A 27428-nucleotide genomic window follows, 5' to 3' on the forward strand; every position below is an offset into this window, starting at 1 on the left:
GAGTGACCGACCCATGGTAAAGAACTGAAAGGACTTGGAGCGCTTTCCTTCCTAGGCTATTTGCATTTTAACAGGAGTCAAACCATAAGGCCAAAGAAGTGAAGCTTTAGGTGGAATTTCCTGCCTCAGCCCCTCCGGTCTGAAGAGGAAGCTAAGACTCCTTGCAAGATCTCTCACAAGCACAGCAGGTCGGCGCTGGGCTCCCGGGGACACTGAGGACACCGTGCGTGAGCCCAAGGCTTAAGGCGGAAGCTGCGACCAGGAGGACGTGCAGAGAGAATTATCGTCCCCTTTCAGAAGCCTCAGGCGCTTAGCCGTGCTTTAAAATCCAAAGCAGCATAGGGGCGTGCTTTTTCCGAGCTGTTTCCCCCTCCTCCTCAGGGAACATCACAACTTTAGGAAACACAGCGTGAGCAACACGTGTCCCCAAAACTTCTGTGCGGGTTTCCACTTCCCCTCTCCTGGGGCTGCTTCTTGAGCAGATCAGGGACTGGTGAGCTGGTTGGTCTTCCCCTCTTCCCGGTGTGGTTCCTTGTGCTGTGTGAGGGGCTGCTTAGGAAGCACAGGAAACAATTACAGGATGACGCCCTGAACTACCAGACGGCCCCCAGACAGGTCCCCAGCACTGGGCAAGGGAGAAGACTTAACCACTCGGACAGTCAAATCTCCAGTCAAATCTCAGTCAATAGCAACTCAAAGGGCTTCTGTGGGAGGGTGAACTTATTTTGGGTGGTTTTTTTTTTTTTTTTTGGTAGTAGCAAAGGAACCTAATAAATATGCATTAGATGCTGAATCGAACGATTCCCCTAGCTTGAAGAGCACACTTGTAACATCTTCTCAGGGAATACTCCCTTGTTGCTCTTTTAGGGAAGCATCAAAGAGAGGAAAACTTGAAATGTTTTAAGTATCTAAACCTGAAAATTACTGCAGCGCTGTGGCCTGCAATTCGGATGCTGCTGACATCGTTATCTACAGGCAGCTACTCCAGAGATGCACCACGGCCGTACACTGGAGTCACTTCTGTGTCATCGCCTGGAGCGTGGACCACCGCCAGCCGTCTGCTGTGGTTGTATACAGATACCTCACACGAGGTGATGGCATAAAAAGAAATGCTGAGCCTTTAAGAAAACTTTTCAAGAGATCTCTGTGCTGGTTACTCTGGGCCATCCTCCTGCCCCCAGGTCCATTCTCTGCCCTGCCCTGCTCCATGCCCCAGGAGGCTGACCCCCAAGGACAACATGGCCCAATTTCTCTTGTTGGCTGACTTTCCAATAGGCTGAGCCAATGGGAGGCGAGAGGTCAGAGGGCAGCAGGGGGAGGAAGACTGGGGTATTGGCTCTGCCCTCCCTCCCTGCCCTTTGTCTCTCTAGGAATACCTCCTACTCTGGCTAGCGGCCTTCACTCTTACAGGTTCCAGTAGCACTATTTCCCTCCACCCTTCAAGTCTGGGGGTGGTGACAACTTCCTGCTATTGCCAGTGCTGGGGTGAAATCCCCTTTCGGCTGCCTTAGACCTGCCTCTGCCTCTGCAAATAGTCCCTTCATTAATGTTTCTTCACTTGGAGTGACTGAATGGGATTCTGTTTCCTGCCTGGACCCTCCTGATAAGCCCTCCACATTTGGTTCTCCTCCTTCAGACTGGGAGGTCAATGACCATCCCCAAATCTGTTTAGGGTAGAATTTATGCCAATGAAAAAAGATGAGCCTTGTGGCAAAAGAGTGTTAGGGTCCACCCAGCTGAAATTTCCAGCCAAGATGGTTGTCTTCAGCTTTAGAATGAAAAGACAATCTGGCAGTGATTTTTGTCCCTGGAGCTGATATTCTCCTTCCCACTCCTAAACATCAGGATACTAGACAGAAACCTTTCTGGATACTGTTTAGAGTTGGTGGGAGTTTTTCTTCCCTTCTGTGAATTTCCTTCAGTGGCTGGTCTTCCTGAGCAGGACCCTCTCCTTAAATCCCCAGCTAACTGTGGCACGATCACGACATGGCAGCATCTTCTCTTTGGCATCCTCGCCCATCCCACCCAGGCACCTCACTCTCTCTGGGATTTCAGTCCCACCCTGGCCACATGTCCTACCATTATCTCTCAGGAACCCATCGGGGGTCTGGTTTCCATATGTTAATGTATCACCAAGGCACTGGCCTGAATGTGCACGTGTCATTCTTTGTGTGATGGCATCACTGATGCACAACCCACACCTGCTAATTCCCCACCCTTGCACCAGGGGATCTTCTGTGTCACTGTCACTACGGAGTCAGTCCTCCTACCAGACCCAAGTATCAGCAGAAGAGACTAAAGGTTTTACTTGTGGAATGAGAAAGGCTGGCTAGTCATAAAGGGTTAAGGTGTGATGCCTCCATTCTCCCCTTAAAGAGGGAATAATGAGAGCTGCAAAAGGATGGGTTACAATGCAAGAATGACAACTGGTCCAATTATTATTTGGGAGCAAACATAACAAATGACGCTACTTATTCTGACTTCATTTTATATACAACTCAAAGAAATTTCTCTTTAAGTCTCCCCAACTAATGTTCTCCTGTGTAGTGTCAAAGTCACAACCCAATATAATGTTTTCAAATCCAAGTGGTCTCTTTTCGTCCCTTCATTCTCCCATTCCCATCTCACCCAGCCTCACCCATATCCTCCCTCCTGCTGTGCATTTTCCTAACACTCTCTTTCTCCTGGACAGTTTTCCATGGAGTGGAGCACTCAATTAGCCATTCTTCAAAGCTAGAGACTCCACATTCCTTGCCAGTCTCAACTTGGAAAAGTAACCACGTGCAGCCAGCTGTGTAAATACATTTCCAAGGCCTCTAGTAGGGTTGTTTAGAGCTACTTAGAATTTAACAAGATTTTCTGCCTCCGAGTTTTTCAAGGCAGCCAAGGTTGGGTGCAGAAAGCCTGTTGGATCTTTCTGGGCCTGGATTCTGTGGGATTTGCTCTGGAGAACAATCCTTATTTACTAAGGAAATGCTGCAGGACAACATAGCTGGAGCTGCCCTAGACCAGGCTCCCAGGGAAAACTAGGGAAGGTTAGTTATAACTCAGATGCCCTTGGTGATTTCCATCATACTGCAGCTCTGAGGGCTCAGGATTGGCCAATGACGTTGGACTCTGCAATCATGGCAACAAGAGGGGTGCTGGTGAAGGGAGCTTTCAAGTGGAATTTACAATTTCAGAATTAAGATCTTTCATTATGTAGTCAGTAAGCCAAGCACCTGTCTCCAGGGATGCCACAAAACTAGTGGATTACAGAAATAGGGAGGGACAACTAATCATGTAATGTGCCCAGTATAAGGTGCTGGGCAGAGCAGGTGGGATAATGATTCTTGCCCTACGTCTGATCCTGGGGCCAGCAAGGGACTGCCAGTGAAAGCCTGAGTGGAAAAAGCAGGGCACATTCTAGCCAGACACTGGCATGTATAGCCACTTCTCCCCACCTCTGATCCTCACCAACAGAAAAATCATGAAGCTGTCCCAAACTCAGGAACCAATGCGGCAGCTACTTTGGGTGCCAGTGTACTGCAGGGGAAAGTATCAGAGAGCCACAGACCTCCAGACTCCATAACATATTCTGGAGTGGATCAAATAGTGACCACTCCCTTCTGAACACACGTGGGCATTTCTGACTGGGCATCCCATTCCGACCAACTTTGATCACCTTTTGTTACTTGTTTTCAATAAACTTTAGGGGGTCTTAATGAAAAACAGAAGGTTCCTTCCTCTCCAAATTACAGCCATTGATCAAAATCTGTGCTCTGCTAAAAAAATTTAAAGTGAGACTTTTTAAATATGAATCAATAAAAATGACTTGCTTCTGTGATGGATTTTTACCGCAGGATCTCAAAAGGCCTTGTAATCTTGAGCTTTGGTCTGAACCATTTTTCACGCTGAAGGATGAGACTTGTTAGCAGGTCGTGAAATCAACTCAACAGAGCATGATAAAAATGGAATAAAAATACCACACAATACATCACACATGGTAAGGAGAAGTACTGTTTTAAGAAAATAATACAGAAAATCTTCCATTGCAGAGGGCCATGCTGAGAGTGGAAAGAACTCTGTAGATGAGCTGACACCTATGAACCCCTCCCCGCCCATTCATTACCTATGGATTATTGTCCTGGGCACATGGGTGCTTTCCTGAACTGACAGTGGGGGCTTTGGTCACCCTATGTAGGGACAGGGCAGTGAAAGGACAGCCTTAGCCCCTGACCAAGAAAGGGGGCAGCAGTGGACTCATCAATACCATTACACAAACTCAATGCCTTCCTCACTCTGGCTCCCACATCAAGTTCCCTCCATTTTTTCTCCTTTGCTTTCGAGGAAGATCTTGAAAAAAAAAGTCTGCACTTCCTGTATTTACTTTCGCCACTGCTCTCTACTTCTCCATCCGCTGCACACTGGCTTCCACTCCCAAAATGCCACCGAAATTGTTCTGGCTAAGATCACTAACGATCTCCCTCCTGAAAATCAAATGGTTTTCAGACATCATCCTGTATGACTTTACAAACTCCTCAGTAATATTTTAACAATGGAAATAGCAATGATGGGCAAGGTGTGTTGAGGGCATTTCCTGTTGAGCATTTAGCGCGGCACACTGTACTGAGCATGTTATGCGCATTGTCTCACAACCACCTTGCAGGTGGCTACTATGATTTTTCTAATTTAAGGATGAGGGATCTAGGCTTAGAGTGCCTAAGGAAGGTCCACATCTGGAAGTGCTGAGACTTGCATTCAGGTCTCTCTGACTCCAGACCCAGAGCTCTTGCCATGTCTCCTCCTCAGGCTCTGACATCATAGCTCCCTACCCTGGGCTTTCTGCTCCTCTAGCTTTCCCATCTTGGCCCTTTCCACAGTCTCCTCTTCCTTTCTCAGCACCTCAAATGACCTCCAAATCTATCTCTTTAACATGAACTTCCCTCCTAAGCTCCAAACACATGGCTGCCTATCGGCCTTTCTCGCCGGGATGCCCTGTGGACATCTAAGAATCAAGAGGACCTAAAGTGAGTTACCTTTCCCTGAAAATCCACTCTGCCTCTCATGGTAGCTCTTCCTCTTGTTCTTTCATTCATGTATTCATTCGAATACCTGGGAGTGCCTACAAGGTGCCAAGCAATACTCCAACAACACTAGGAATACCCAGAACACAACGGACCAAGTCCCACCCTCATTCCAGTGGAGGAGACAGATGATGAACAAATACGTACGTAATGTCAGGTGGTGAAACGTGCTGTGAAGAAAACAAAAATGTGGGAAGGGGTTAGAGAATGACAGGGTGTTTAGAGGGGCTGTCACTCTGCAGAGCAGAGGTGACACGGATGTGGTGGTTAACCGTGCCTCTGTCTCCCAGTTGTCTAAGACGGGAAGTTTGTGGGTATCCTCAACGTTGCCCTCTGGCTCACCCCACACATTCACTTTCCACCAACTGGTATCTCTTTCACCCATTCCCTCCCCACTGTACCGGACTCAACACCTCTCAGTGGAGTCTGCACCTGGTTTTGGTCTTTCCCCCCTACACTGAGCCTCATCTTGCTGCCAAAATAATCTTTCCAAGACACAAATCTGTTCATGTCCTCCACTTGCTGAAAATCCCTCGCTGGTATCCATTTCCTACAGGCTTGGCTCCTGATCCTAGGAGAGATTTCCAAGTTCCTTGTATTCTGGGGCCATCTTCCCTTTCCCGTCTTGTCTCCTGCCACGCCCCTGGTGAACATGCCATGTTCTTTCCACCTTCCTGCCTTTGCACAAACAGTTTCTTTCACTCAGAACATTTCTCACACTCCCCCCCTCAAATTCCTACACATCCCTCCAGACCAAATTCAATCATCCCCTCCATGAAGACTTCCTCAACCCCTCAGCCAGAATCATTCACTTTTTCCCATCTTCCAGTTGTTCTATGGCTATGCCTCTGTTGTCATATTTATAATACTCTGCTATAAGGATCTGGGTTTCATTCCTTCAGTAAATATTTTTGCATGTCCACTGTGTGCCAGGCATCATTCTCAGTGGATGTAGCTATGGATACAGCTACAAGTAAGGCCAGACAAGATCTCAGCTCTCACAGAGGTTATGTTCTATGCCAGTATGTCTCCTCCACTAGGCTGGGTCCATGTCTCCATTGCTGTTAACAAACCCCTATTTTGTGTCCAATGTATAGTATCACCTTGGGAGGCCCCAAGGAAAGAGAGAAGAATGTGGCAGGCTGAGACCACCTGTGCCAAGGACAGAATCTGATCCATGGTAGGGAGTGAACAAATGTTTCTGGATGAAGAAATTGTGGAAATTATTTTAATTCCCACTCCGTGGACAAGGGAATAAAGAAATAGAGCAATTAATTCATATCCCATGAACAATGAGCTTTTGATTCCCACAAATTCAGGAGACTACACTACGTTCTGAAACACAAGAGGCTTCTTTTCACTCCATTAGCAACACTTCCCATTTTAACATTTAATATAAAGTATAGATAAAAGAATAATGCTTGCAAATTCTGCTGTTAGGCAGTAATGTCACCAGAGCTCAACATGTGAAAGTCCATCATTTAGAACCTATCTGTTCACCTCAACCAGAATAAGAGTGGGACTTGGTCCATGTGTTTAGGTACCTCTAGTGCCTAGAATAGGGCTTGGTACCTCATAGGAACTCATACATATTTCAATGAATAAATGAAAGAACGGAGAGGAAGAAGCATGAGGAAACGAAGAGCAGATTTCCAGGGAGAGGGAGTTAATTCATTTTCAGTCTTCTTGATTCTTGGTGTTTACAGGGCATCTACGTGAGGAAGGCCAATAGACAGCCACATGTTTGGGGTCATCAGATGCCTTGGGTGCCTTCCAAGGAAAGACTGAACAACTCTTTGAGGAGGTCACTTTGAATAAAAACAACCACCCCCCTCCCAGTATATATAAATAAATAAAATAAATAAAAACAAAAATTAAAAAAAAATAAAGATATGATAAAACTTTTGCATTCTGCACAAAAGAAATAGCTTTCTACACTGAAGGAAAAAAAGCCATTTGCAGGGGAAAAATAAAATAAAATAAAAATAAGCAAATAAAACACAAGAATCTAGAACAGCAAATACAGAATTTAAAACCAGGCAAAGCTGGTATCACTTAGCAAAGACTGAAATCAAAAAAGATGAATCTCAGAGGTCACTTCCTTGGATATATCTTAGACTATCATATGGTGAATATATGAAAATTATATAGAACTCAGTAAGATTCTGGATGAACTGTTCCAGGTTTACACACACCCTACTATAGTCAGGAAGAGGATATTACACAGGCAGCAAGTATTTAGAGCCCCCAAATGTTCATGTCCTTTGGTCCAAGAATCCCATACCTAAGAATTTATCCTAGCAAAATAGTGCAACTATATGCACTATAGAAGCATTAAAACATGATGTGAAAGAGAAGAAAATTTGAAAAAACCCTCAAATATCCAACATCCAGTGAAGAGTTAAACAAATCAGGGTATTTACACACCATGGAATATTATATAACCACAAAAAATATCAGTCTGATGATTCAGCAAAAACACAGAAAATATATGAGACAATGCTAAAGTGAAAGGCAGACCATAAAATGATTATGGACACTCTAACTGCAATTATGTGTAAAATTTATTCAAGGAAGAAAAACAATTAAAAGTAAATGATACAAAGTGGTAATAAATAATATGGCTGCCAGATAAATTTTCCTTGTAGAAGGTCTGTTTTACTAGTAATAATAATTGCAAACACTTATGGGGGGAGCTTTCAATACTAAGTACTTTAAATGCTCATTTTACTTCCATAACAAGCCTATGAGGCAGATACTATTAACACTCTTATTTTACAGATTAAAAAAAAAAACCCTAAGGTTTAGAGAGAGAGTCACTGGCCAAGATCACACAGGGATTAGGTGGCAGATCTGAGGCCGGACTTTGGTCTGGCTCATATCAAAGTCCAGGTTTTTAATCACTACACGATACTTCTGTTTAGCTTTATTTTTCAATTAAAGCATGTATTGTTTAAAAAATAAGGCCAGAGTAAAATCAAATGGCATTTCCTTTCTGTTGAAAGAAGTCCTGAGACCTTAAGTGGGTTGGCTGTAACTCTTAGAGATCAGTGCAGTGGGAGGTGGGAGAGAGGGGAGGCCAGCACAGGGATGGCAAGGGCTTGGGATAGGAGGGAGGGAGGGAATACAAACACCTCCACGGTACACACCTCTTCAAGCGCCCTGCTCACATGATTCTCCTTCTTGGCACCCTCCTGGAGCTCCATGGCCTGCTGCACGTACATTTTCCCAGCTAGGATTTCATTCTCCAGCACTGACAGCTCCTTCAATGAAATGGGCCAATTCAACCGTTCTAATGCCTTGTTTAAAGCTGCCTTGTTTTCTAAGTAACGCATTGGTTTGTTTGCACCTAACCTAAAAAAAGAAGAAGAAGAAAGAGAAACATAAAGTGATCATAATAGAAAACATATGGAAAGATGGTTTTTCTGTAAACGCTCCCCTGAGAAACATCTGTCAAAGCAGATGTCAGGTGTCAGTTGACAGAATCACAGCCATGCCTTCTGGTCTGTCAGGGCTTTGGTAGTTTATGCAAGTTAGAAACAATCATCTCCGAGTCATGGTAGGCACTTTTCCCCATTACCTAATTTGATGATCTGATTTTATAGAAGTTTGACACACATAAGTTATCTTTTCAACAATTTTTTCAGCGTATTTGGAACCCATTCCTTTCTCCCTAGGTCTAACATTTGGCAGAACCAACAGTGAGTTTCAAAGAAATTTCACACAACTATGCCTAGCAGTGACTCTGGAAAACAAAGGAAACACCAAACCCAAATATTTGTCTCAGTGCAGGAATTCTCCTATTAGCTCATTTTAGCTATTTTTATCTTCTCTCCTCTTATAAGCCTAAATAGGCCTAAACTTTCTGGGTTCACTGTTTTGGTACACAAAGAACAGAAGCCAAACTTTCTATCAGCTGATGAACAAGCTGTGTGATTCCAGGGGAACCCAGTGGGGTGTGGAGGTCCCAAGTCCTGGATTCTGTTTCCAGTCCCAGTACTTCTGAGTCAGATACTCATGGAAGAGGGTACAGGGATTGATTGATTTAGGGACATGGGGGTGGAAAAACATTTCATAATTGTCATTCTCTTACTGTTGAAAATGTCATGGCATTTTTTAGATGTTGGGTGTTGGAAGACCACACTGTTAAACCAGTACAGTCACAGGACTCAATCCACAAACAAACTTGTCAACAGAAGACAGCAAAAATTCTTATTAAAAAATCTAAATTGGTATGATGTCAGCAAAATGGTGACATGAGAAACCCCAGGCCCTCATTCCCCAACAAAGATGCTGACTTAACCATATAAAGACCAAACTGCCTTTGTGAGAATTCTAGAAACCAGTTAAAACATACCTGCCCTCCAGGAGCACAAAGCCAAGAAGAGTAGGCATTGAAGCAAGTAGGAAAATGTGTTGCATTTTGTCTGGCCAAGCCCCTCCCCTTCCCTGGCACACTGCAGAGCAACTGGGAGAAAACTCCTATTCAACATGTATCCAGCATTTTGGTCTTTTGTGGGGCTGCCCTAGAGACTGGCTTCTGTCTCTCTTGACTCAGAATGTTGATAAAAATAGCAGTATACTTTGGATGCCAGGGTGGGGCAGCTGAGAACAAAGGCAAATTTCATGGTGGTTACAGCACCAGAGATACTGCAGTACCAAAGACAGACACCAGGGAGAGCAAGAGATTATGGGTTCCTGAGAAAAAAACAGGGGCAAAACCTCCTCAACTGGGAAATGACATGCACAAGCCTAGAGAAGACATATCCTCAGAAAAGGTGTGAGAGGGTCCCAGAATCTCTAGCCAGAATGATTGGTGAAGGTCTTCCCCTGTAAGAAGCCATCTGTAAAGACTGGGAGAAGTGTTTGTTTTATCAAATGCCCAAATATTGCCTAAAGATACTAAGGCATATAAAGAAACAGAGAAAGATGGCCCAATCAAAGGAACAAAATAATCTCCAGAAATCTATGAATTACCTGACAAACAATTGAAAATAACTGTCTTAAAAATGCTCAGTGAGCTCAAGGAGAATACAGACAACTAAATGAAATCAGAAAAATGATGCATGAACAGAATGAGAATATCAACAGATATAGAGACTATAAAAAGAACCAAACAGAAATTCTGGATCTGAAGAATACAATAACCGAGCAAAATGGATGGCTAGTGGGAAGCTGCTGCATTGCACAGGGAGATCTGCTTGGTACTTTGTGATGACCCAATGGGGTTGGATAGGGAGAGTGGGAGGGAGGCTCAAGAGGGGATACGGGGATATATGTATACATACAGCTGATTCACTTTGTTGTACAGCAGAAACTAACACAACATTGTAAAGCAATTATACTCCAATAAAGATATATATATATAAAAAGAATACAATAACTGAAAAATTCACTAGAGAGCTTCAAAAGCACACTTCGTCAATCAGAAGAAATAAATCAGCAAATTATGACTATTTTAAGTCATAAATTGTTACAAGGACAAAGAAGGACATTATATAATGGTAAAAGGGTCTATTCACCAGGAAGATATGTCAATCATAGATATATATGCACCTAATTTCAGAGCTCCCAAATATAGAAGCAAACATTAACAGAATTGAAGGGAGAAATAGAAGGAAACACTATAAAAGGAGGAGATTTCAATTTCCATTTTCAATAATGGATAGAACCACCAAACAGAAGACCAATAAAGAAACAGAGGACTTGAAAAACACTATAGATTAATTAGACCTAACAGACATATACAGAACACAACACCAGCCAACAGCAGAATACATATTCTTCTTAAGTGCACGTGGAACATTCTCTCCAGGATAAACCACATGTAAGAACACAAGTATTAAAAGTTTTTAAGATTAAATCATATAAAGTATAATCTCCAATAACAACGGAATAAAACTAGAAATCAGTAGCAGAAGGAAAACTGGAAAATACACAAATATGTGGAAATTAAACAACCCACTCTTAAACAACCAATGGGTCAAAGAAGAAATCATAAGGGAGATTATAAAATATCTTGAGATATTTTAAAATAAAAATACAACATATCAAAATGTCTAAGATTTAGCAAAAGCAGTCATAAGAGGGAAATTTATAGTGCTAAATATTTACATTAAAAAAGAGGAAAAATCTCAAATCAACAACCTAACTTTACACCTAAAGGAACTGGGAAAATGGAGAATAAACTAAACCCAAGTTAGCAGAAAGAAGGAAATAAAGATTAGAGCAGAAGTAAGTGAAATAGAGTATAGAAAAACAATAGAAAAAATCTATGAAACTAAGAGTTAGATTCTGGAAAGAACAACAAAACTGACAAATGCTTATTAGCTAGATTAAGAGGAAAAAAGAGAAGATTCAAATAACTAGAATCAGAAAGGAAAGAGCGAACATTACAACTGTTGTCACAGAAATAAAAAGGATCATAAAAGACTACTATGATCCATTATACACCAACAAAATGGATAACCTAGAAGAAATGGATAAATTCCTATAAAATTATAACCAACTAAGACTGAATCAGGAAGAAATAAAAAATCTGAACAGACCTATAACTAGTAAGGAGACTGAATCAGTAAGCAAATAATTTCCAACAAGCATGAGCTCAGCACTATGTAGCTTCCATGGAGAGTGCTACCACACATTCAACGAAGAATTAACACCAATCCTCCTCAAATACTTCCAAATATTTAAGAGGAGGGAACATTTTGAAACTCATTCTATGATGCCAGCATTACCCTGATACCAAAGCCAAAGATACTACAGAAAACTACAGCCCAATATTCCTTGTGAACATTGATTCAAAAATCCTCAACATAATACTAGCAAGCCAAATTCAACAGCATATTATGAAAGGATTATACACCATGAAGAGTGAGATTTTATTCCTGGAATGCAACATACAAAAATGAATCAATATAATACATCACAGTAACAGAATGAAGGAAAAAACCCACTTGATCATCCCAATTGATACAGCAAAATCATGATGAAATTCAACACTCTTTCGTGATTAAAAAGTCAAACACTCAACAAACTAGGAATAGAAGGAAACTATCTCAATATAATAAAGGCCTCATAACTTACTCAAACCTTGCTTTAGATAGTAAGGAGGGAAGTGATGTCATGAAAGATGGTGGAGTAGAGAAATCAAGGAATTTGTCTTTTCACCAAAACAACTATTGATAGAATTAGCTATATTGGAACTCTGGAATCTAGTTGAATACTTACAGTATCCAGGCGAATGCTTGATGAAGAGAGAGGCTTGCATTTAGGGAAATCTCTGTCAGGTCACTGGCTGACCACAGAGATGAAACAATACTTCAGTGAACACACATGACAAGGAATATAGTCTTTGCAAAAATAGTGTGGAAAGACACTAAACAGACAACTGCAGCCTTCATCAGGCAACAACAGAAATTTCTGGGGAGGGTAGAGAATCTAATTTCCAGAGTTACTACGTTACAATGTCCAAAATGTTCAGTTCTCAATAAAAAATTACAAAGAATACAAAGAAACATGGAAGTATATAACCCATTCACATGGAAAGAAGGAAACTGACAGATGAAGTCCAGACACTGGATTTGGTAGAGAAAGACTTTAAAATAACTGTCTTAAATATGCTCAAAGAGGTGAAGGGAACCATGGACAAAGAACTAAATGAAATCCTGAGAATGATATATGAGCAACTAGACAATATCAATATAGAGAAATTATGAAAATGAACCAAATAGAAATTCTAGAGCTGAAAAGTACTATAGGTGAAATGAAAAATTCATTAGAGGGTTTTAACAGTAGATTTGAGCAGGCAGGAGAAAGAATCAGCAAACTTGCAGATAGATCAAATGAGATTACATAGTCTCTGGAGCAGAAAGAATACAAGAATGAAGAAGAGTCTAAAGGACATATGGGATTCTATCAAGCTTAACAACATATGCATTATGAGAGTGCCAAAAGGAAATGACAGAGAAAAGGGTGAAAATATTTGGCAAAAATGAAATAATGGCCAAAAACTCTCCAAATTTGATGGAAGACATACATCTACACAATCCAAGAGGCACAGTGAACGAAAAGCAGAATACACTCAAGAGAGCTATACCAAGACACTATACTATAATCAAACTGTTGAAAGACAAAGACAAACAGAGAATCTTGAAAGGAACAAAAGTGGCTCATGAACAATAAATCCTCAATAAGATCAACAGCTGATTTCTTATCAGAAACCATGAAGTCCAGAAGGCAGTGATAGTGTTTGTTTGTTTATTTATTTATTTAGGCCGTGCCACATGGCATGTGGGATCTTAGTTCCCTGAACAGGGATCAAACCCATGCCCCCTGCATTGGAAGTGCAGAGTCTTAACCACTGGACCACCAGAGAAGTCCCATTGATATGGTATATTTAGAATGCTGAGAGGAAAACACTATCAAGCAAGGATTCTATATCTGGCAAAACTATCCTTCACAAATGACGGAGAAATTAACACATTTGTTAACACATAACAAAAGCCAAGGGTGTTTGTTGCTAGTAGGGCTTCCCCATACAGGAAATGCTAAAGAGAGCTCTTCAGGATGAAATAAAAGGACACTGGAACAAGTTACACTGGCCATATGAAGAAATAAAGATGACTCGCAAAGATGACTACATACGTAAATATAAAAGCTAATATTCTTGTATTTTTGGCATGTAACTCCTCTTTTGTTTCCTACATTATTTAAAAGACAAATGCAGAAAACAATGATTATAAACGGACACATAATGTAAAAGACGTAATTTGTGACAATAACAATATAAAGAGGGGATGGAGCTGGATAGAAACAGAGGTAATGTACACTATTGAAAATAAGTTGATATCAATTCAAACTGCTTTGTTATAAATTTAGGATGTTAACTGTAACCTCCATGTAATCATTAAGAAAATAATGAAAAACTATGCAAAAAAGGAAATGAAGAGGGATCATAATGATACATTAGAAAAAAAATCAAATACAAAAGAAGGCGATATTGGAGGAATTGAGAAACAAAATAGACAAGACATATACAAAACAAATAGCACAATGACAGAAGTAAGTCTTTCATTATCAGTAGTTACTGTAAATGTAAATGGATTAAACTCACCAGTTAAAAGACAGAGATAGGCAGAATGGATTAAAAAAACCATGATCCAACTATATGCTACTATAAAGAGACCCACTTTAGACTTAAAGACACAAATAGGTTGACACAAATAGGTTGACACAAATAGGTTGAATGAAAAAAGATATTCCATGAAACTAATAACCAAAAGAGAGCTGGAATGATTATACTAATATCAGATAAAATAGATTTTAAGTCATACACTTTTACAAAAGAAAAAGGACATTATTTATATTAATAAAAATGTCAAATCATCAAGAAGACATAACAACTGTAAATACATATGCATCTATCAACAGAGCCCAAAAGTATATGAAGCAAACATTGACAAAATCGAAGGAAGATATAGACAGTTGTACAAAAAGGAGACTTCAATATCCCACTTTCAATAACAGAACAACCAGACAGAAGATCACAAAGGAAACAGAGAACTAGAAAACACTATAAAACAACTATATTTATATATAGAACACCTCACCCAACAACAGTAGAATAAGTATTCTTAAATGCACATGCAACATTCTCCAGGATAGACCATATGTTAGGTCATAAGGCAATTCTCAAAATATTTTAAAGATCAAATCATATACAGTACCTTTTCCAGAACAGTGGAATGAAGCTAGAAATAATAACAGAGACAAAACTGGAAAACTGGAAGTATATACGTATAAATTTAAACACCACACTCTTAAACAACCAATGGGTCAAAGAAGAAATCACTATTAGAAATTGGAAATTAGAAAATACGTTGAGATAAATAAAAATGAAAACACAATATATAAAAACACATGGGATGCAGCAAAGCCAATGGTCAGAGGGAAATTTCTGACTGTAAATGTCTAGTAAAAAGGAAGAAAGATCTCAAATCAACAACCTAGGTGTACACCTTAAGGAACAAGAAAAAGAAGAGAAAACTAAACCCAAAGCCAGCAGAAGGAAGGAAATATGGAAGATTAGAGCAGAGATAAACAAAAGAGAGAATAGAAAAATAACAGAATCAACAAAATGAAAAGTTGGTTTTTGACAATATCAACAAAATTGGCAAAGCTTTAGCTAGGCTGACTAAAAGGAGAAAAGACAGAACTATTAAAGTCAGAAACAAAAGCAAGGACATTACTATTGATCTTACAAAAATTAAAAGGATTATAAAGAATAATATGAACTGTATGTTTTCAAATTAGATAATCTATACAAATGGACAAATTCCTAGAAACACACAAATTACCAAAACTGACTTCACACAAAATAGACAATCTCAACAGCTTATAATAAAGACATTGAATCAGTAATCAAAAATCCCCCAACAAAGAAAAGTCCAGGACCAAAAGGCCCCACTGCTGAATTCTACCAAACATAAAAAGATCAATTAACATCAATCCTATTCAATCCCAAAAAAACAGAAGAGAGGAGTCACTTCCAAATACATTATATGAGGACAAGATTCATCTGATACCAATGTCAGACAAAGATGCTAAAGAAAAGAAAACTACATGACCATTTCTGCTTATGAATATAGAACTAAATAGCCTCACCATATTACTAGCAAAACAAATCCAATAGACCATTAAAAGGATTATACACCATGACTAAGTGGGATTTATCCCAAGAATGCAAGGGTGGTTCAACCTAAGAAAATCAAATGATTTAATACAGTACATCAATAGAACAGAGGACAAAAATACCCACATGATCATTTCAATAGATGCAGAAAAAGCATTTGACAAAATTCCACAAACACACTTTCATGATAAAAACAATCAACTTGGAATACAAGAGAACTTCCTTATCATGATAACGGGCATTTATGAAAAACCCACAACTAACATCCTGCTCAATGATAAAAGACTGAAAGTTTTCTCCCTGTGATCAGGAACAAGACAAGAATGCCTTCTTTCACCACTGCTATTCAATATTATACTGGAATTCTCAAATCAATTAAGCAAGAGAAAGAAATAAAAGACATACAAGTTGGAAAGAAGTAAAACTATCTCTGTTTGTAGATGACATATTTCTATACATAGAATATTCCATAGATTCCCCCCACTGCAAAACTACCAGAACTAATAAAGTCAGCAAAGTTGTAAGGTACAAAATCAACACACAAAAATAAGTTGTAGGGCTTCCCTGGTGGCGCAGTGGTTGAGAATCTGCCTGCTAATGCAGGGGACACGGGTTCGCGCCCTGGTCTGGGAAGATCCCACATGCCGCGGAGCAACTAGACCCGTGAGCCACAACTACTGAGCCTGTGCGTCTGGAGCCTGTGCTCCGCAACAAGAGAGGCCACGATAGTGAGAGGCCCGCGCACCGCGATGAAGAGTGGCCCCCGCTTGCCGCAACTAGGGAAAGCCCTAGCACAGAAACGAAGACCCAACATAGCAGTCAAGCAATCAATCAATCAATCAATTAAAACTTTAAAAAAAAAAAAAAAGTTGTATTTCTACATACTAGCAATACTAGTTGTATTTCTATATGCTGGAAATAAAATTAAGAAAACAATTCCATTTACAATAGTATCCAAAAGAATAAAATAATATAAAGGTAAAAGACTTGTACACTGAAAACTACAAAATATTGCTGAAGAAAAGTGAAGACTTAAATAAATGGAGATATATCCCATGTTCATGAGTTGGAAGACTTATTGTTAACTTGGGAATACTCTCCAAAGTGACCTACAGATTTAGTGTAATCCCTATCAAAATACCAATGGTTTTTTTGTGGAAATGAAAAAGCTAATCCTCAAATTCATATGGAACTTCAATGGGCCACGAATAACAAAACAACTTTGAAATAGAAGAACAAAGTTGGGAGACTTTCACTTCCCATTTTCAAAACTCACTACAAAACTACAGTTGTCAGAAGAGTGTGGTACTGGTATAAAAATAAGCATATAGACCAATGGAATAGAAAGAGAGTTCAGAAATAAATGCAAATATATATGGTTATTGGTTTTCGACAAGTATGCCAAGACTGTTCAATATAGTCTCTTAAACAAATGGTACTAGAAAATAGTCTCTTATACAAATGTTACTAGAAAAAAATGGGTATCTTCATGCAAAAAAAAGAAGTTGAACCCCTACCTCACTCCATATACAAAAATTCACTCAAGATGGATCAATGACCTAAATGTAACAGCTAAAACCATAAAAGTATTAGAAGAAAACACAGTGGTAAATCTTCATGACTTCATATTTGGCAATAGATTCTTAGATTTGACACCAAAATCATGAGCAATGAAAGGAAAAATAGATAAATTGACTTCCTAGAAATTAAAAACTTTTGGGCAAAAAAAGGACATTATCAAGAATGTGAAAAGACAATCTATAGAATGGGAGAAAATACTGGCAAATCATATATCTGATAAGGTTTGATATCTAGAACTCTTACAACTCAACAACAAAATACAAACTACTCAATTTACAAATGGGCAAAAGACCTGAATAGATATTTCTCCGAAGAAGATGTACATATGACCAACAAGCACACAAAAGAATGTTCAACAATATTGATCATTAAGGAAATGCAAGTGAAAACCACAATGAGATATTACTTCACACCCACTAGGATGACTTCAGTTTTTAATTTTTATTTATTTATTTATTTATATAAATTTATTTATTTATTTATTTATTGGCTGCATTGGGTCTTCGTTGCTGCATGCAGGCTTTCTTTAGTTGTGGTGAGTGGGGGCTACTCTTGGTTGCGGTGCGTGGGCTTCTCATTGCACTGGCGTCTCTTATTGTGGAGCATGGGCTCTAGGTGCACGGGCTTCAGTAGTTGTGGCATATGGGCTCAGTAGTTGTGGCTCGCGGGCTGTAGAGCACAGGCTCAGTAGTTGTAGCACACAGGCTTAGCTGCTCTGCTAAGGGGATCTTCCCGGACCAGGGCTCGAACCCGTGTTCCTTGCATTGGCAGGCGGTTTCTTAACCACTGCCCCACCAGGGAAGCCCGACTTCAGTTTTTAAAACAAGAAAAATAACAAGTGTCGGCAACAATGTGGAGAAACAAGAACCCTCATACATTGCTGTATGTACGAGGTCGAAATGTAAAAAGATGCAGTTGCGGAAAGTAAATGAGAAGTTTGGCAGTTCCTCAAAAAGTTAAACACAGAATTACTCTGTGACCCAGAATATCCATGGGTAGGTATGTACTCAAAAGGAATGAGAACACGTGTCCACACAGAAACTTCTACATATTTTGCAGCATTGTTCATAAAAGCCCCAAAGTAGACACAACCCAAATATCCATCAGTGGGAGAAGGGATAAACAAACTGTGGTATATACATACAATGGATCATTACTCAGGCATAACAAAGAAGGAAATACTACATATGCCTACAACTTGGAGGCACCTTGAAAACATTAAATTTTTACATTAACTAAGTAAAAGAAGCCAGCCACAAAAGGTCACATGATATATGATTCCTTTCATATGATATATCCAGAATATGCAGATTCACAGAGACAGAAAGCAGATTGGTGGTTACCAGAGGGGGAGAGAGGAATGGGGAAGGATTACTTAATGGGTGCAAGGTGTTTTCTGAGATGATAAAAAAGTTTTGAAACTAGAGGGAGGTGGTGGTTTGCACAACATTTTGAATAACTTAAGTACCACTGAATTGTACTTTTAAAAACTGTTAATTGTAGGTTATGTGAATTTCACCAAAATTTAAAAAATTTTTAAAAAGTGAGAAGAAACTGGCTTACTTTTTTTTTTCCTCTTGAGATAATGCTTGCCAAACAATTTTATTCAGGCGCCTGTTTAAAAAAAAATCAACAATAGTTATTTAGTAGCAATAGTTCATTTCATGACAAAAAGCTGACCCCGCGCAGGGAGATCCCAAGCCACGCAGCACCACCACCGCTGGACCACGTCATTGCCACTCGCTCAAAGAGATTGGATGTGAGTGTCTCCCACCCTCAGCATCACTGCGGAAGCCTCATGGCTTTGTGGCAATCGTGCTAAATACTAAAGGAGGGCACAGCTCTCAGCTGGATCAGGTAAAACCCAGGCTGAGAAAAGGCAGCAAACAAACTGGTACTCATCATCTCTGCATGAAGATATTTCTAAACACCCACTGCTTTTCTTCATAAGGAAAAATATGTGTGCCCTTAGCCTGCCTTCTGTAGACATTCTTCTGTCTGGATTCTCAGAGCAAAAAAAAAAGGTTAATAGGGTCATAAATAAGAGGATTGGGACACACTTTAGAGATCAACCAGCCTGATCTCCTTGTTTTCCAAATGCAGCCGCTGAGAGGGGCAGACAGATGAAGCGCCTTACTTATCCAGCACCGAGAGTTGGTGGGGCTGAGACTAAAGCTCACCGAACGCGTTTGCAGAGAGATGCTGGCAACCCAAGAAGAAGGGAGGAAGTTGGAGCCAGTGCTTTCTATCAGGTAGTTACAGCTCCTTTTCTTGTTACTAATCAGTGGTGCTTTTTCCAGAGCTTCCAGCCCAGTTCTGTAGTGCTACATCATCACCCAAATCAGGCTTACTAGGGCACAGGGCACAGAACACTGGCTCCACAGGTTGTGAGCTGGTGTTGCATGAAGCAAAAAAGCTTCAATAAAATGGGGTGGGAGAATACTGCCTCTCCCCAGGAGGCACGCTTCTAATCCTTGGACCCAGCGTCCGTGGCACAGGGCTCTCGGAGCACACTTCGGGTGGTGTTATCCTGCCCTGATCTCCCATCACAGGCCTGGTGAGATCATGCAAAGGGGGTCTGGCACGGTGGTGAAAAGCACAGACCCTGGAGCCAGACTGCCTGGGTCCAAAGCTCAGCTAGCTCCTCCTCTTATTAGCTGGGAGACTTTGGGCCAGTAGCCAACTTTTCTGTAGAAAGGGGGTAATCACAGTACCTCCCTCCCTGTGCTGCAGTGCAGACTCAATGAACAAGTTATGTGCACCGCACACAGAACTGTGTCTGACACAGGTAAATGCTCTGTAAGTGACAGAAAGAGTCAGGAAGTGGGAAACAAGCCAGCTCTGCTCCTGTGTCTCTTGATGTTTTTGGTTCTTTGGGGCCTATTTGGAAATGGTTTTCTTTAATGATGTGGTTGATGAAACAATGATCAGGGCTTCTAAGGCTTGTGTGCATTTCTGGGGAAAAAACAAAACAAAACTGTAAATCCTTTTAAGTCTAAACCTTGAAAGTGCAGGCAGTAGAGTAGGGAGGCTGGGAGTGTGACGAGGGCTTGGGAGCTACGTGGGTCTGGGTTCAAATCTCAGCATCTCCACTTTGCCGCTGTGTGAACATGTTACATAACTTTTTGAAACTCTGTTCTCTTATTGATAAAACAAAGATAACACCACCTACCCTTGGAGTTGCGAGGATTAAGTGAGCTGTATGTATAAAGTGACCAGGAATAACTAAGGCTCATTCTCTCCAGCTTCTGAAGGAGGGTGAGGCTTAGACACTCAGAAACAGTTGGTGAATGTGGGTCCAATTAGCTAGGACAAGTCTCTAATTTTAATTCGGTTCTTTAGAAAATATTTTTCCAAGAGGGTATTTTCATAACCTCTATTATTCCTCTGTTTTCTGCCTTCACTGAACTATTTCAAAGCACACAGGGCAGAAAAAGCGAGTGGGTGTGAGCTGAGGGGAGCAGAGAGGGTGTGAATCCCGGCTCCACTGTCCCGGAAGGCAACCGTGGGAAAGCCTCTAAGCGTGCGGGACGAGGGCAGTCCTTGTGGGATGCTGGGATTTGACAAACCACAGTTTTCCTCTTTGTTTTAGGAGACTGAAATTTGGTTGAGCGTAGCCTTTACTAGCTTTCTCTACCTCTAGTTTGCAAATCCACTTGTACCGAGTGGCTCATTTGCAAAGCAACTTGTAACTAATGACACTTCAGAAGTCTAGTCAGCAGCCCAAGCAAATCGATGATAAGCAGAGGTTACTATGCCTGGTCCCTGAGCCAGAACTGATGCTTCTCCTGTGGATCTGAGGGCTGAGACCTTGACCTTAGAGTCACAACACAAGCTGAGGAAAAATCACCCCAGAATCCAGCCAGCCCTGGTAATCCTCACTCAGAGCTTATGCTCAGACACACAAAGCCAAAACTGCTTCTGCAATTCTTAAAATATTGAACCAGAAGGACTCCTACACATGGGCACTAAGTGTGACCAAAATTGCTAGTTTATGTCACTATTTTGGCCAGAGGACTGTGAGCTTCCCACTCACTTGGTCACCCCTAACCATACAGACTTAGGGTTCTATCTGGCTTACTTGTGGTGGGAAACTCCTTAGAAACGTTTTATTGGGGATGAGATGGGGATAAACTAAGTTTCATTAATTACTTTTCATCTTTTCATATTCTGCCTATCTTCAGAAAGATGAAGCAAGATGGAAAAGGGAACTGACATTTATGCCAGCAAAATTCTTAAATACTATTGAATACAAAAGATCAGGAAGCTTTGCTCTGTGTAATATTAATGTTAATATGATTAAATAACAATATTAAATAAATAATTCATTTAAAATAAACATCAAGTTATTAATACCAAATAATTAATACTAATGCAATCAATAATATCAAATATTAATCATATTAAAATAAATGTTAATGATCATATTTAAATTAATATCATTTTAATAAACAATATAGTATAATATTCCTCTAAGGGTACTAAAAGGCTTTTCTGATTCACTCACTGGGAAGTAAGAACTGGAACAAATCACTACTATGTCTGTATTTTGGTTTTGCCATTAATGAAGGACTCTCTTCTGCCTGGGAAGGAAGGGTCCCTGTCCTTCTGGAAACTCTCGGGAAAGGGTCAGCTCAGTGGGAAGAGCTGTATGACCCTTCCATTCCATGTATTTATGGTTATTTTAGCATCAGCAGATATAGGGAATGAAAGAGGGAAATAATTAACATTAGTTGCTCTTTATATATAATTTACATAACTCTCACAACTGCCCTGTGAGCCAGATCTTGCAAATGAAGCTCACAAGTGTCATATGACCTGTCAAGTAGCTGTCAGAGCCAAGAATGAAACCCCCGAGCTATCTGACCTCAAAGCCCCAGCTCATGGCCTTGCATCAGGCTTTCACAGACCAGGTAATTACAGCACTCAAATATTTGAATGAGTCAAGCAAATTAAATTACAATATGAATGATATTATTATATTTCCTTTTGAATAACTGAATTGGATCAATTTTAATACGTAAACTTGAATTAGATCAAATTCAAATTAAATTCCAACAGTCAAATATATATATATATATATATATATATATATATATATATATATATATATATAGTGACACCTGCTAGGAAGAGGAGACCAGGGGGAAAGCAAGCAGCCCAGCCCCTGCCTTCGGGGGCTGACATCCTCATGGGGAAGGGACAGGCCTGTACAGAAGCTGTGAGCGCTCCGAGGGCCACACGCAAGGTGGGTGGTGGAGAGTCATTGGGGAAAGGCCTCTCTGGGGAGGGCCATTGGCGCTGAGGCAAGAAGGAAAGAAAGAGGACAGCTGGTGGGAGGGGGCAGGAAGAGGGGCAGTGGAGCTTCAAGGCAAGGGAAGGACTGCCTGGTGCGGGGGTGGGGAGGCGGAGAAGAGGGCCAGAACCAGTAAGAGGGTACCTACAGAGCAAAGTCTCAGGCCCACAGGGGAGGGCGAGCCTTGGCAGAGTTCAGCCTGCCTTTGAGAGAAATGAAGGGCCCACAAAGACTCAGAGAAGTCCTGAGAAGCCCGTGGAGGCAGCTGCAGGAGCCCATGCGACACAGCCTCAGCTCTCAGGCAAGGGCAGTGGAGGAGGCTCAAGTGTAAGGAGATTCGGAGAAGACTGTGATGGGCGTGGGGCGGAAAGGCCAGCCTCTGCGCTGGGTCGTGCACTCTAGGCAACAGAAGTCAGGCTTTATACTTTTTTTTTTTTTTTTTTTTTAATTTTAGTTAATTAATTAATTTATTTATGGCTGTGTTGGGTCTTCGTTTCTGTGCGAGGGCTTTCTCTAGTTGTGGCAAGCGGGGGCCAGTCTTCATCGCGGTGCGCGGGCCTCTCACTATCGTGGCCTCTCTTGTTGCGGAGCACAGGCTCCAGACGCGCAGGCTCAGTAATTGTGGCTCACGGGCCCAGTTGCTCCGCGGCATGTGGGATCTTCCCAGACCAGGGCTCGAACCCGCGTCCCCTGCATTGGCAGGCAGATTCTCAACCACTGCGCCACCAGGGAAGCCCTATACTTTTTTTTGAACACACACTAGACACACTGCAAAATGACAGCAGATCAGTAAATGCTGGCCTGGGCCCCGTCATTCACTTTGGCGTACTTTATTACCTTTTTCCCAACCACATGGTGGTAAATGAAAACCCAATTGCACAGCTTCCAGAACCAAGAATAGGCTTGCCTGGAGGAGCTGGGTAGCTCAAAGTTTAATTAAGCGTGTGCACCAAGGGCTAATTAAGTGCTGAGGGGCAGGGTGCGGAGGTGATTAGAGAGCTGGGAGCGGGTGAGATTCTAGCCCCAGAGCTGTGTTCTCCACCAACACTCTGAGGCGGGCTCCTGGGTCAGGCCAGAAGGAGCCAGGCCCCAGGAAGGGGCTGGGATTCAAGGACCCTGGGTCTCCTTCCCACCTGGGTCTCCTTCTCCAGACTGGCAGTTGCCTGGCAAACCCTGGGTTATTTGCCCTTGGGAAAAAAGGCCCCCTAACTCAATACTAACACAGTGGCTATTTAGGAGTACAGTTTTCACTGTAGTCAACTTGGTCATCTTCTTGATTTTGATATAAAAATTGTTTAAATAAATTATCTCATTATTGTGGCATTTTATCTCTTTGTTGTGGTGTGGTGTCACTTTACAGAATGTTCGATGCTAAAATGGTCCAATTCACTCTGCTAAAAGGAAAGCTCTAAAGAGTTCATGGAAACATGAGATTTCTACAGTTTGGAAAGGGAAGATGGTTTCTGGAAAACCCTGTTGAACATACTCAGGTAAAGTATTGGGTTGGCCAAAAAGTTTGCTCGGGTTTTTCTGTTAACATCTTAGGGAAAAACCCGAACGAACTTTTTGGCCAACCCAGTACTTAACACAGTGCTGGCACAGAGGAAGCCCCCTATGTTAGCTGCTGCTGCTGTTAATATTCCTTATGGACCACTGTTAAATAGCTGCGCCAGATGAAAAATTTAAGCTAAAAGAAGAGAAAACAAGCCAAAACAAATTCCACATCCATTAAAGAGTAGCCAGGTATAATACTCACTTTTCATAGGACTTAATTGCCTGTTCCACTTTTTGCTTGTAGATATTGAGCTTCACTCCTTGGGGGTTAATTAAAGTCATCTTATTTGTGTCATTGCATACATGTGCCAGAGGGAACACCTATATGCCAATGCCAAAGGAAAGGGTCACTTGATAGGTTAACATGGGCCTTCAAAAATGGATCTAATGGCTGTACAGTATGTTTTTCTGACTATAAAATCAATACATTATATTTGTAGAGAAATTAGAAAATACAGAAAATAAAAGAAATACGAATCAGAGATATCACTGCTAACCTTTTCCTTCCAATTTTTAAAACTATATATTTTAAAAATACCACCCCACCCTCCCAAAAGAAAACCTGTTTCAGGAAACCCAAATCAGAATCAAGTGTTATCTTAATAAGCCTCTGTCAAATTGAAGGGCATAGGCGATAAGAAATAGAATCTCATTGTTGCTACTTTGTAAATTACTAGTTGGGTTAAACATCTTTTTCACATATTTATTTTAAATTTGATTTTCTCTTAAGAATATCTGATTATAGTTAATAGTTAATATAGTTAATATAGTTAATAGTTAATATAGTTAATAGTTAATATAGTTAATATCTTTTGACCATTTTCTTTATCAATTTATAAGAGATCCTTATACATGTCAAATAAAAAGGCTTAGTGATCAATGAAACCACTTTCTGTAAGAACAGCAGAGTACCAGAATGAGGGAATCTTTTTGAGTTCTTTCTTTCTGTGTCTGATGCTTGCTTCTGGGTTTGGGGATGCCTCTGATTCCATGCTATCTTAACAGTACCTGTAATATTTTACATTTACCTGTTTGCATATTACTTTGTTTCATTCACTGCTGTATTCCTATCACCTAGAACAGTGCCTGGCCCTCAACAAATATCTGTTGATAAATGAATAAATGTATGTTTGCAAAAAGGCTTATTCCATATCTTAATATTTACATAAAAAGAAGAAGTATAACGGGAGAATACAAGGTCTAACAGTGTTTCGATACTGTGTATGATTCCAACCACGAGGAGCATGTAGGCATTTTAGAAATGTGGGGAATCAAAGCAACTATACACCAATAAAAATTAATTTAAAAAAACCAATTAATCATAATAAGATGAAAGAAAGCTTTGGCCTTGACAACAGGGACCTGTGATATTTACTTTCAGAATATTTTCTATCAGTAATTTCAATAAATTGATATGTTAATTTTAAAAAATGTGGGAATCACTTTTAAGAAGTAAATTTTTACTTCCAATCCAGATGATACAGAGCTCATGTTTTATGTTCCCCTTTGCCTTCAAAATCATACAAAAATTGTATTGTTGTTATTTAAGGAAAAAAATGCATAAAAAGAAAGGAAGGAAAGGAAGAAGGAGAGAAGGAAAAAGAAAGATGCACGGTTGATGTATTTCTAGAGACAAAAAGTTGAATAAGTCAGCAGGGCTGAAGTTGTGTGTTGACTCTCGTGGGCAAAGATGGCAGGGGCGGTGGGAGCTCAACTCCCGGGAAGCAAGTGGGACTCTGAGCCAGGCTCAGTGCCTGAAGCCAGCACTAGTGTGAGGTTCTCTCACCCCTGCAAGAAGGCCCTGCCTGGTGAGAGAGGACACTAGTGCGGTCTAACAATCAAGAACTGAACCAAGCCACCCTAAACCTACACTATCCCAGTATCATCATGGGACAAGGGCTCTAAATACCAATGACTGGGGTACAAGGGGATGGATTTAGGTAACTGCAAAACAGAAGACAGAGAAAAAAACAGATTTTTAAAAATCTTGTCAAAATGTGCCAACGTACTAAAATTCCTAAATACACACACAAAAATGCTAAAAACAGTAGCTGAGCAAATCAACAATCAGAACATCAATTCACGTGAGTAGAAGTTAATTTTACGAGCCACCTAACAATAACATTATATGAATTATGATTAAAATTAAGTATGATTAGGTTGTTCAAAGATGTAACAGTCATATAAAAGTGTAAGAACAGTGCCGTTAAGAAAAAATGGATGAGAAAAAGAATAGTATTTTAAACAATAAAATAAAATCATGTAAAAAAATAGATATTGAAATTGAAAACTACATAATTCTGCAATTAAAACATCAAGACCAAAAGAAACAAACAAAATAGCCAAAGATTCAGAAGGCTGAAAAGCAAGAAATTTAGTCTGGCTGAATAGTCAAACCTTGCTACTTGTCAGACACAAGAATTCATCATGTGGCTTCTAAGCAATCTTTGTGAAAGAGAAGAAGCCAAAACAGTGGGTTAAAAGGTGAGTTGACTGGACTTTGAAAACTTAATGAAATTTGCAGAAGTGGAAAAAAAACCCCAACCAAACAAACAAAAAACACCATCTCTTAAAATTTCACATAAACTTTCAGAGGAAAAATAATCAGTCTCAACAAAATGAAAGACCCTTACATATTTATCTCCCCTGGGAAAAAGACCCCTCTAGAAGTCTATAAATAGCTCTACAAATTGCCAGCTTATGGCTCAACTGCAAATCAACACCACGAAATATTTAGCAGCATTATACCATTTCACCAGGATCCGCTGGATGCCTGACTGATGATGCGTAAAGAAAACCCACTGTTTAATGTTCTACCTCCCTCTTTGGTGGATTTGGATCTCATGCCTTGCATGGTCATCATGGACTTCAGTGTGGTAGGAGTTCAAATTTGGCTCGTATGCACCCACTCTCATTCCGTTCTGCATGCAGATTTAGGGAAAGACAAAGTCATACTCCACACCTTCAGTCTGTGGTCTTAGTTTTTACAACATGGTGGTCATGTGGCGGTCCCATGGGCTATTCTCTTGATGATGTCAAGTTTAGTGTGACTATGAGGTCATAAGGGGCATTCTCACAGGGACTTGGGGGATCAGAATCATGGCTTCCCAGCTTCTGTAGGGAAGCAGGTGGGGAGGAGAGTGTGGTTAATGAGGAAACTGACACTATTTGAGAGGGAATGAAAGCACCTGGTCACACCTCCTGAACATGTTTTACTTGTTAACTCCTTTTTTTTTTT

General features: G+C 40.5%; 1 protein-coding gene across 1 annotated transcript in view; it reads right to left on the reverse strand.

Moving 5' to 3' along the window:
- VWA3B (von Willebrand factor A domain containing 3B) overlaps positions 1-27428 on the reverse strand; it is a 234457-nt gene that overhangs the window by 48820 nt on the left and 158209 nt on the right. The window contains 3 exon segments of the mRNA XM_057558670.1: positions 8216-8420; positions 18904-18954; positions 24393-24511. Of these exon segments, the coding sequence (XP_057414653.1) occupies positions 8216-8420; positions 18904-18954; positions 24393-24511 (375 nt within the window).

The sequence above is a fragment of the Balaenoptera acutorostrata genome, chromosome 12, assembly GCF_949987535.1.
Source record: "Balaenoptera acutorostrata chromosome 12, mBalAcu1.1, whole genome shotgun sequence".
Classification (NCBI taxonomy): domain Eukaryota; kingdom Metazoa; phylum Chordata; class Mammalia; order Artiodactyla; family Balaenopteridae; genus Balaenoptera; species Balaenoptera acutorostrata.